The sequence below is a fragment of the Myotis lucifugus genome, unplaced genomic scaffold (assembly GCF_000147115.1).
Source record: "Myotis lucifugus unplaced genomic scaffold, Myoluc2.0 scaffold_7, whole genome shotgun sequence".
Taxonomy (NCBI): domain Eukaryota; kingdom Metazoa; phylum Chordata; class Mammalia; order Chiroptera; family Vespertilionidae; genus Myotis; species Myotis lucifugus.
The window spans coordinates 18,821,042-18,833,157 of record NW_005871055.1 but is presented as its reverse complement, the minus strand read 5'-3'; the positions used below and the strand labels follow the sequence as shown (position 1 = coordinate 18,833,157).

General features: G+C 38.6%; 1 protein-coding gene across 1 annotated transcript in view; it reads right to left on the bottom strand.

The window, feature by feature from the left end:
- NBEA (neurobeachin) overlaps positions 1-12,116 on the bottom strand; it is a 928,080-nt gene that overhangs the window by 652,646 nt on the left and 263,318 nt on the right. Inside the window, exons 19-22 of the mRNA XM_006083617.3 lie at positions 7,342-7,423; positions 6,972-7,095; positions 5,482-5,674; positions 2,324-3,331 (exon numbers count right to left, since the gene is read on the bottom strand). Coding sequence (XP_006083679.1) covers positions 2,324-3,331; positions 5,482-5,674; positions 6,972-7,095; positions 7,342-7,423 — 1,407 coding nt within the window. The remainder of the gene's footprint in view (positions 1-2,323; positions 3,332-5,481; positions 5,675-6,971; positions 7,096-7,341; positions 7,424-12,116) is intronic.

The window sequence follows — 12,116 nt, the reverse complement described above, 5'->3', positions numbered from 1 at the left end:
CAGGCCTTTAATTTTCTCATAATAAATTCTTACCCACGTGGTTGTAAAAAAATTCTCACTGCTAATAACTGCAAATTTCCTCAGCCATATTACCTACCTCACAGGGTTGCTGTGAGGATTAAATCTGAAAACATATATCACAGTGCCTGGAACATAGCAGGCACTTGATAAATATCATGTCCTCTTTCCATTCCCCTTCATTTCATCTATCAATTCAATCTGGGCTCCAAGTCCTCTTTTCTATAATCCACAGAACAGGTTTGGGACTGAAGCTTAAAAGGTTAAAATTAATTATGAGTACAGGTCTTTTACCTATTTGGTTAAGTTTATTCCTAAGTATCTTAATTTTTTTGTTGCAAGGTAAATGGGATTTTTTTTTTAGTTTCTCTTTATGAGAATTCATTACTGGTGGATAAAATTGCCATCCATTTCTGGGTGTTAATTTTGTATCCTGCTACACTGCTGAATTCATTTATTAAATCTAGTAGTTTTTTGGTGGAGTCTTTATGGCTTTCTATATAAAATATCATGTCATCTGCAAATAATGACAGTTCTAATTCCTCCTCTCCAATTTGGATGCCTTTTGTCTTCTTGTCTGATCGCTGTGACTAGGACTTCTGGTGCTATCTATACTAATAAAAGGGTAATATGCTAATTAGACCAGATAGACCAGATGTCCTTCCGTACAAAGCCACGGTGGTGGGGGCCGAGGCAGAGGCGGTTAGGGGCTATCAGGCAGGCAGGCGGAGCAGTTAAAGGTGATCAGGCCGGAAGGGGAGAGCGGTTAGGGGTGATCAGGCCGGCAGGGTAGAGTGGTGAGGGGTGCTCAGGCTGGCAGGGGAGCAGTTAGGGGCATCAGGCAGGCAGGCAGAGGCGGTTCGGGGAGATCAGGCAGGCAGGCAGAGTGGTTAGGGGTGATCAGGCAGGCAAGCAGGTGAGCGGTTAGGAGCCAGCAGTCTTGGATTGTGAGAGGGATGCCCGACTGCCAGTTTAGGCTCTATCCCACAGGGATCGGGCCTAAACCGGCAGTCGGACATCCCCTGAGGGGTCCCGGATTGGAGAGGGTGCAGGCCCGGCTGAGGTACACCCCCCCCCCATGCATGAATTTTGTGCACCGGGCCTCTAGTGTTGAATAAAAGTGGTGAAAGTGGACAACCCTGTCCTGCTTCTTAAGGAGAATGGTTTCATCAGTTGTTATTGGCCTATGCAGGTTTTCTGCTTTTTCCTGTTTTAGTTTTGGAAGATTGTATTTTTCTAGGAATGTGTCCATTTTCCTGGGAAGGATGTGGAGAAAAAGGAACCCTAGCACACTCCTGGTGGGAATGCAGACTGGTACAACCGCTATGGAAAACAGTGTGGAGTTCCCTCAAAAAACAAAAAATGGAAATGCCATTTGACTCAGAGATTCCACTTCTAGGAATATATCCTAAGAAGCCAGGAACACCCTTCAGAAACAATATATGCACCTCTATGTTCATAGCAGCATTATGTAAAATAGCTTGGAAACAGTCCAAGTGCAAATCAGTAGATGAATGGATTAAAAAACTGTAGTACATTTACACAATGAAATATTATGCAGCTGTCAAAAAGGATCTCTTACCCTTTGATACAGCATGGAGGGATCTGGAGTATTAAGCTAAGCAAAATAAGCCAGTCAGAGAAAGACAAGTATCACATGATCTCACTTACATATGAAATCTAATGAAAAAAATCTGATGAACAAAAAAGATAGAGAGACATTGAAGCATACAACAGACTGATGTATTTCGGAGGGAAGCAGTGGTGGGGTGGAGGGTGTGGGAAGAGATTTACCAATGAACTTATACACAAAGCCGATTGTCAGATAATAGTGCCGGGAAAGCTTGGGGCTGGTGCTGGGGAAGGGGTGGGACCAGGGGGAGGGGGTCAATGGGTGGATGAAGGGGACATTTGTAATACTTTCAACAACGACAACAAAAAAATTTTAATTAAGTATTCAGAGCAAAGATATTGAGTACAAAATGTGTACATGTAGTTACAGAGTCATAAAATGTTAGAACTGGGTGAGCCCCTAATAGCCATATTTTCATCTAGTACAATCTGTTGTACAATATAAGCAAGTTCAGGCCCAGAGAGATTGAGCAAAGTTACACATAACTGGAAATATAATTCAGCTACTTTAAATTTCTTTAATATGTACTACCATACTATTCAATTCGATAAAATACTATTTTACCATAATTAAATATAAGCATAGTGTAACTGGTAATAAATTACTCTGCTTTAATGCTAACAATGCAACATCTATTTAATGCATTTTTAGAACTCATGTTAGGTAACTTACTTGTGTTGTAGTAGTGGTCTGAATTTTTCGGATCTCTTTTCCTGATTCTTTGCCATCATCAGATCTCTCAGTATCTGAAACTATACTTCCGGCATCAATACTTGGTAAAATTTTACTACCAGAAGATTCAGTTTCCAGAGTTGTAGCAGTCATTTCAGCATACTCTAACCCTTTAGATGATAAGTCTCTTTCAGAAATACTGCTCATTCCATCTGAAGTTGTATGGATTTTGAACTCTTTTTCTTCTATTATACTTGCACAAGTTAAGTCTACACTACCAGTCATGTGAGCAAGCAACCCAAGATCATCACTAACACCAAGATGCACTTGTGTATCCTGAATATTCGGAATAATGTGATTGCTAGAAAGTTCAGGAAGGAGTTTCTCTTCCTGTTTGGGTATTTTGTCAAAGAGAAATGATGTACTACTATTAGGAAGATCATCTTTCTCATCTGCTAATGTTATCAATGGGCCATTATCTTTTTCTTCATTTTTTTTAATGATACCAACACTTCCATGTACATTGTTCTGGAGTTTCTCAACAGCAGCACAATATACATTATCCAACAAAGATTCAACCTCCACAAGGGCACCATTCTCTCCACCTACTAGGGTCTCTGGTGATAAATCCATATCATCCAGCTTTACTTCTGTTGCTTCCACTTTCTCTGCTTTTATGTCAACTAAAAGATCATGCACTTCCACATGTACACCACTTCTCGGTCTATCTGAATTCACAAGAATATCATCTGACACTTTTGTTGACATGAGCAAGTCTCCAGGGTCTGTGCTGACGGGGTAATCTGTCTCACTTTCTGGGCTCTGGCTTTGTGAAAGATCTTCTATCTCTCGAATTTCCATTCCTCCTTTTGCTCCTGTTGTCTGTGATGAAAGACCAGAGATGGTGCTCACATTCCCTTTCTTTCCCTTTTTAATGTTTTCCTCTTCTTGTCTCTGATATTCTTCATACATTTTGGCTAGGTATTCTTTATGTGCTTCATAAGTGACCTTAGAAACAAAGGAAAAAACATTAAGGCATTTTAAATATACCAAGAAGAAATAAAAGATACAAGTAAAATCTATATATATAAAACCCTAATATGCAAATAGACTGAACAGGGGAACAATCGAACAACCAAACAACTGGTCACTATGACGTGCGCTGACCACCAGGGGGGCATGCGCGGAACATGGCAGGCATGAGATGGTGGAGCAGGTGAGTTGGGGTGCCAGACCAAGGTGGGGCCAGTCGCTGCCATCAAGGGCGAGCCTCTGTTGGTTACTGAAAATTCTTTGCTCTCGCGTGCCATGGTCCTGCACGGCGCTTGCACCTGCTACCGGCGACGGCCCCGCTTGCACCTGCTACCGGCACCCAGTGCTTGCCCCAGTCGCTCGGCACTGTCAGCGGCTGTGAGTGGCGGCTGCCAGCCCCAGTCGCCCCTCAGGGCTTCTCCACCTCCCCCTGCTCCTGAGGATCGTGGCTGGCAGCTGCCTCTCACACCCACTGCTGTCGACGGCCCCACTTGCACTTGCTGCAGGTGGTGGAGCCACTTCTCACATCCACTGCTGGCGCCAGCCCTGCTTGCACCTGCAGTCGGCACCAAAACCACTGCTTTCACCTGCTGCTGGCAACGGCACCAATTGCTCTGCACCGTCAGCAGGTGCGAGTGGGGCCGGCGCCCTTCAGTGTGTGGGAGCCGCAGCAGTGGGAGGGGGCTGCCTGCAGACAGGGGATGGGGGGGGCACAGCGGGAGGGGCCGGGGAGGATGAGCCAAGACCTGTCCCTGTGCCCACTGCAGCCTTGCGGCCCACAGTTCCTTTCAAGGTGCACGAATTTGTACACTGGGCCCCTAGTTATGTTAATAATAGGAAAATGGTGCCAAGAATTTTAATTTATCAAACACAGCATGTATTAATACTAAGTTAGGTAAATTAACAATATTAATGTTTTAAATAGTGATCTTTTCTTTTAGGTTAAGTATTTCAATGTTGCCGTTACCTAACATGCCAGTTGAACTCCTACATATTTGAGGTATTTGAGCTAAATTGAAGAAGTGACTAATATACAGTTCCAATACTATAACTAGATCAGATTTCACCACCCATTACTCATATGTGTGCCTATTTCAACAATTGTTTTAAAAAACCCACACAAATCTATAAATACATACAATTATAAACTGTTAAAACATCACAATTTTATTTTTACATAGGCTACTTTAATTTGATATTTTAGATAGAATTCTTTTATATATATTACATAAAATGCAATGTCTGGTGGAGGAGGGCAAAGGGGAGGAAATAGGGGGGCATCTGTAATAATGTCATAATAAAAAAATGCAATATCTTTTCCTACAAAATACTATTTTCAAATTTGTTAGTGTAATAATAAAAGTAAGGTACCAATACATTATAAAGTTTAAGGTATTAACAGCAATAAAAGCTCTTCTAAAATTAAAAATAAGTTCAAAATTTTTCCTTAGAGGCACATATGATATTAATTTCTAATTAAGTCATAGGATAAGAAAATTTTAGTTTGTAATGGACCTCCCTTTGGAGATTATCTTGATACAAAAACCCTTTCATTTTATGGAAGATGAAATCAAGTCCCAAAAATGGAGTTGGAAAACTGTCTTCATTCTACTAAAGATTAGATACTATTTTAAATATAAGTATTTAGATTTCTAGGATTAAAAATAAAGAAATGATAATGCAATTAAAAATACCACTAAAATTAAACACTTTAAATATATTTATAATTCACTTGTAAATAAAAATAATTTCTGGCTGCTTTTTTAAAATATTAAAAAGTAAAGTCCATAAAATATTCTTAGGTATGTTTTATTTTTTAAAAGGGCAATTGGTTCAGACTCAAGTTCTCAGATCTGCTATATATGTGGGGTCACCTTTGGGGTCTAAAATTCCTAATTTATAAACCTGAGGTTTCAATCAAATGATATATAAGACTTCAAGATCTATTAGAGTATAAACAGAAGCGGGGGGGGGGGGGGAAACAAAACAGAAAAGAGAGAAAACTGGGAAGGAGGAATCGGCCTTGATGGAAAATGCTCAGAAGATGGCACCAGATGAGCATTTATAGCCATTTAATTAACCCACAGATGAAAATTAGATGATATAAAATGCTAAATCTCTGTTACCTTGGAATGGGCTATTGAGAGTGTATCCACCCAGACTCTCCAGCCTCCCCATTCATATTTTATTGCATGATACAACAAAATCCGGAAGATATTATAGACCATCTCAGTAATCTTCTGTTCTTCAGAATTTTTAGGATTGATATAGCCAAGAGAAAACATCCAATCCTGCCATACTGAACACTGCAATAAACATCTAGTGGGAAAAATATATTCATTAAAAACATCTAAATTATATTAGAATTTACTATTTTGAAATTTAGATAAATAGTGAAAACTGCACCTAGGTCAACGAAGGTACAATCATTCTGCATATTCTATATTCTACACTTGGAATGGCGTTCCCCCATTTTTATATCTGGAAAAATCCAAATTATCATTAAAACTGCTTTTCTAACTTTCCCAGTCAGATTAAGTTGTTATTTCTCTACTCCCTCATAGCCTGCAGCACTCACGATGCACTTAATATCTTGTAAAATAACCACTGCTTTATTGTTCTTTCCCACTAAACTGTATTGAGACTGTATACTGAGACGACCTATGCAGCAAGGTGCTTTATACACACCAGACAATCAATATTTGTTAAATTAATGACTCAGGCAGCAACCATGGCTCCATGTCCTAGTCAGTGATGGCGAACCTATGACACGCGTGTCAGAGGTGACAGGCGAACTCATTTTTTTGGTTGATTTTTCTTTGTTAAATGGCATTTAAATATATAAAATAAATATCAAAAATATAAGTCTGTTTTACTATGGTTGCAAATATCAAAAAATTTCTATATGTGACACGGCACCAGAGTTAAGTTAGGGTTTTTCAAAATGCTGACACTCCAAGCTCAGAAGGTTCGCCATCACTGTCCTAGGTAACCAGCTCAAAAATACATGATAACAATCAGTTATCAGACAAATTCAGAAAAAGCATGGTTGAATATGAGCTACTCCAACACAATTATAATTAAAACTATTATTGGTGATAGTTATAGAAAGCACCAAAAGGAACAGTGCATTTTAAATAATGGTTTGTGGGTATATATCCATATATTCAATTAAAATATAACACCCATATAAGTAAAAACATTGATATAAGTGGAAGTATGCTAACTGCAGATTATATTAAAGAAACATGCAGTGTCTTCTGATGATTAAAAGTATTCAACGCCCTGGCTGGTTTGCCTACTGGTTAGAGCATTGGGCCCACAGACCAAAGGGTCACAGGGCATGTACCTTGATTGCAGGTTCTATACTCAGCCCCAGTCGGGCTCATAAGGAAGCAACCCAGCCATTCGTAGTTCTCTCCCCCCCCCCCCCCCCCCATCGCTTTCCAAATCAATGGGAAAAATATATCATCAGGTGAGGATAAAAATAAAAGTATTTAGCAAAGTGGAAAAGATTAGAAATTTTTTTCTCTGAAAGAGATTGAAAATAAAGAAAAGGAACTGAGGTTAATTATGGAATACAGTTTTGTTTTGTAATAGTATTCAAATTGCATACCTTCTATTTTCACGGCTGTTACTGAAAAGTTTTATCATGTCAGATAAAAATAAACGACGAACTTCCATCAGTTCTGCACTTGGTGTAGAGTTTTTTAACAAAGTTGCCACTACCTTAAGAATCACTGTAAAAGAACAACAATAACAAAAAGGCATGGTATAGATTTATAACTGCATCATATCTTCCACTCAAAAAATATTTACTGATTTTTCAACTAAAGGCTTAGCACCATGGTGGGTGGTTTTCAAGTGTTATGAACTATGTAAGCACCATAATGAATTTAGATGGTTTGAAAAAAGGAGATTTAGTCTGATATATTACCATGTTACTATTGCATTAAAATAAAATAAAATAATTGCTGTTTGCTTACTTGGATTCTGAATTTTCACTGTAGAGTCTGGCTCTGGATGTGGTTTATGTACAACTTGAGTACATACTTGCTCTGTCAATATCTGAAAGAGGAAGAATTTTAATTTCATTTAGAAAATAATTTAAAACATAATTGCAAATTATATACTTGCTTACATAAAACTTTAAAAGAATGTAAGTTCTGTTCAAATTAAAAGAAATATCTCTTCTAAATGGACTTCTAGTGTATTCTACATACTTCTAAACTATGGATTCTTCAATTTCTTTTTTTGTTTGGTTTTGTTTTCTTAATTATAAAGACAAAACCAAGACCAGTATCTATAGAAAAAGAGCTTAATTAGGAAATGCAAGAATTTATTCTGTTTGAAATACATTTCAGCATACATCCTTAATATATTATGCTGCAAATTGTAAACATTTGACTCTTAATGTCAACATTAATTTTGAAAACTTAGAAAATAAGTAAATAAAATCAAGTCTGAAGCCTGGGTCCCAACTCAAAATGAAATGCCAAAAGGGAAAATTCTTTTAAAAAAATATTTTTATGTATTTCAGAGAGGAAGGGAGGGAAAAAGAGAGAAACATCAATGAGAAGAGAGAATGATTGATCGGCTGTATCCTGCATAGCCCCCACTGGGCATGTGCCCTATCCAGGAATCCAACCATGACTCCTGATTCATAGGTCAATGCTCAACCAGAGCCACACCGGAAGGGCTATAATTTTTTTTTTTTTAATAAAATACTAGAGGCCTGGTGCACAAAAATTTGTGTACTCAGGAGGGTCCCTTAGCCCGACCTGTGCCCTCTCACAGTCTGGGACCCCTCAGGGGATGACCACCTGCTGGCTTAGGCCTGCTCCCCGGGGGATTGGGCCTAAGCTGGCAGTCAGACATCCCTCTGGCAACACGGGAGCCCTCGGGGGATGTCCACTTGCCAGCGGGGAGCAGGCCTAAGCTGCAGTCAGACATCCTTAGCGCTGCTGAGGAGGCGGGAGAGGCTCCCACCACCACCGCTGTTCTGGCAGCCGTCAGCCTGGCTTGTGGCTGAGCAGAGTTCCCCCTGTGGGAGCACACTGACCACCAGGGGGCAGCTCCTGCATTAAGCGTCTGCCTCCTGGTGGTCAGTGTGTGTCATAGTGATCAGTGATTCCCAGTCACTCTGCTGTTAGGGTCAATTTGCGTATTACCCTTTTATTATATAGGATAGAGGCCTGGTGCATGGGTGGGGGCCAGATGGTTTGCCCTGATGGGTGTCCCGGATCAGGGTGGGGATCCTGCTGGGGTGCCTGGCCAGCCTGGGTGAGGGGCTGAGGGCCATTTTCAGACTGGCCACATCCCCTTCAGGGTGGGGGTCCCCGCTGAGGTGCCTGGCCAGCCTGGGTGAGGGGCTGAGGTCCGTTTTCAGGCTAGCCACACCCCCTTCAGGGAGGGGGGTCCTGCTGGGGTGCCTGGCCAGCCTGGGTGAGTGTCTGATGGCTCTTTGCAGGCTGGCCACAGCCCCTTCAGGGTGGGAGGTCCCTGCTGGGGTGCCTGGCCAGCCTGGGTGAGGGGCTGATGGCTGTTGGCAGGCTGGCCAAGCCCCCCAGCGGGGACCCATACCCCATGAGGGTGTGGCCAGCCTGGGTTAGGGTCTGATGGCTGTTTGCAGGCTAGCTACAGCCCCTTCAGGGGGGGTCCACGCTGGAGTGCCTGGCCAGCCTTGGTGAGGGGCTGATGGCTGTTTGCAGGCTGGCCACAGCCCCCAGCCACCCAAGCTCCCAGTGGAGGCTGGCTGGAAGCAGGTATCTGGGATTTATTTAGCTTCCATAATTGAAACTTTGTTGCCTTTTGCGAAGGCCACAGCCGGTCCGGGCAGGCGGAAAGCTTGGCTTCCTCCATCACCGGGGCAACCAAGCCTCCTGCTTGCTCCAGCTGCCGGCTGCCATCTTGGTTGGGTTAATTTGCATATAGTCGCTCTGATTGGCTGGTGGGCGTGGTTTGGGAGTAGCGAAGGTATGGTCAATTAGCATCTTTGTCTTTTATTAGTGTAGATGTGGCTCATTATCATTTACTAAAGAGTTTTAAAAACTTCTTTCAAACAACAATAAAATGACAAGTTAACAAATAAAGGAAATAACAATTCTAAAACATTTACTAATTTTTCCACTAACCCAAAATCTTGGTGAGTACAGTATTCTTTTTTTCCCATTTGTTTTCATTTAGTTATTAGTAAAGGTATTTTATATTAGTGATTTAATTTCTTGTTTTGCTTAATATGCTAAGTTTTAAATGAATCTTTAAAAATAGTTCAAGCCCCCCAAAATAGTTCAACCTGTATTAAGGAATAAAAACTATAAAAGTTAGTTGAAATAGTTATATTGCAAAAATTGGGGATGAAGAAAGTAAATTATAAAAAAAGAGACACAGATGATCCCTTCGAAATAGAAAAAGACGATGACATCCAAAAGTCACATTTTTCTTACCTTCCTCCCCAATTTTTTTTTGAAAAAAGAAGAAAAAGATAGGAAATGTACTTAGTTATATTAGCAATGTATATAAAAATGGCACTGACTTAAAATAAAAACTAGTCGCATTTTAAGTATTTAATAGCTACATGGGACTGGTGACTATCATATAAGAGAGGGCATGGAAACAACAGTGCATAGAGGTAATTGAATAAATATGTTATTTACAGACATAGACCTGAGCCTAGCATTTATATTTAAATTGTATTTTACAAATGGAATTATTTCCTAATTCATGGGTCATAAAGAGGAATTTAGGCTTAAATAAGAGCTACTTCCTCTCAAAATACTTAATCCCCAGCCTCATCATACATAAATCATCTTTGATCAGTAGGCTCAACTTTTGACAAAAGAGTAATACTGTTCATTTCTTAAAATGGCAAACTGTTAACCCTACTGTTACATCTAACTGCTACTGCAGGTATCTGGGGCTCAGAGAATCTTTATATCTTTATGTTGGACAAGCTATAATAATTTTTTTTTACTCTTAGTTTCTTTATCTGTGAAAAGAATATTTGAATAACATGACATTTAACAGTATCCCCCTTTGAGATTCTCTAATGTTGAGAAAAGGGTTTTATATGAGGTACTTAAAGATTTAAACTTGAATACCACCTTGTAAAAAATCTGTGCTCAAAACCATTATATCCTGATAAATAAAAGACAAAGTAACTAAAAATATACATTTAAAAATCAGTTAATTATTTTTGTAAGAAACAATTATATTTTGTTTTGCTTAACATATTAAGCAAAACAAGAAATTAAATCACTAATATAAAGATCCCACACTGTGAGGTCCATGCACTGTTTAACTGAATTATAGGAATAGGATGTAAAGAGAAGTAGTTTACCTAAACCTATAAAGAGACATTAATATCACAACACCTAATAAAGTAGTATATCAGATAGTATTGTTGAGATCTACAAGAACATTTAAAAAAAATCCAGTTTTGTCGTTAGAAGACATATTCTAAAATCTGACAAATAATTCTGAAGCACACTACAAATAATTAAGAAAACATACGTAACTATAATTTATAGATGGAGTGAAATATAAAATAAAGCAAATGAAATTTAAGACATATTTTGCAAATATTATAATTCTCAAAAATATCTGTATAAAAATAGCTTTGCGTAATTTCAAAGAGGAGTCCATTAAAGCTAACTCGCTTCTTAGCATATGAGATTCAAGAATAAATTCTCCTCAGAAAACTAGGAGACAGGGATGTTTTCTTAATAATTTTTTAGTTTTCATAATAATTAACATTACTACATTTTCATAACTTAAGCAATGTTGTCTGATATATCCTGCTAAAATAAAAGTCTAACTTACGTTGTCCTTTAATATTTATTATTTATTCTATTACAAGTATCCTATCAGATTTAGAATTTTAAAGATCACAGTGACATAGTCCTTATCCTAATTGGACTTTCACTTTGTGAAAACCACATGTTCTAAAATGTTGTTATCATCACCACAGGTTTTACACAGTTCTTTATTATTTCTGTACTTATTTTTACACCTTCCTAGCTGTGGTGATATTGATTTTGATACATTGGTTGGAATTAATATAATTTCCCCAAACCAAAAAAGAGAATGAGATAAAATGAGCTTGCTAACTATAGATTATCAACCTATTCCTTCTAGGGGTGCAGACCCAGGTTGACACTTTCAAGGCGCATCAATTCCAGCTGCAGGTTTTCAGGCCGATATTTCTTTTTTTCTTTTTTCTTTTTGGTTATATTTCACTTGTTATATTAATTGGAATTTAAGTTCAAATCTATCATATAATTTTAATGTTTTACAATAGATGCCACCCTCTAAAATGATGCAATCTTTAAACGGGTGATCCAGAATTAGTCACCCACCATCCTGTCAGTCTGATAAAACAATTTGATTTGTTAGTTGTATTAAAGCTTATTTTGAAGATCTTTTCTGTATTTTTTTTGAGATCTACACTGCTATCTAATCATAAACCATTTTTCTTTTTGGACTTTTTGTACACAAACGTTAATTTTCCTTCTTAGAGCATCAATTAACTCAGAGTTCTTCATTCCAATTAGCCATAATTATTATTCTACTTTAAAAGCATATATTATTGCTAAATTGGTCAGACAGTAAGTCAGTTACTTTATCATTTCAGAACCTCTGTGAAATCCAATATCAGAAGATCCAACCTTATCATGGCTGTTCTACCTAAGATGTGAAATCATCAATAACTTGGCTTTGCTTAGTGTACATATCATTAGAGACCAAAATCTGGATACTAAGA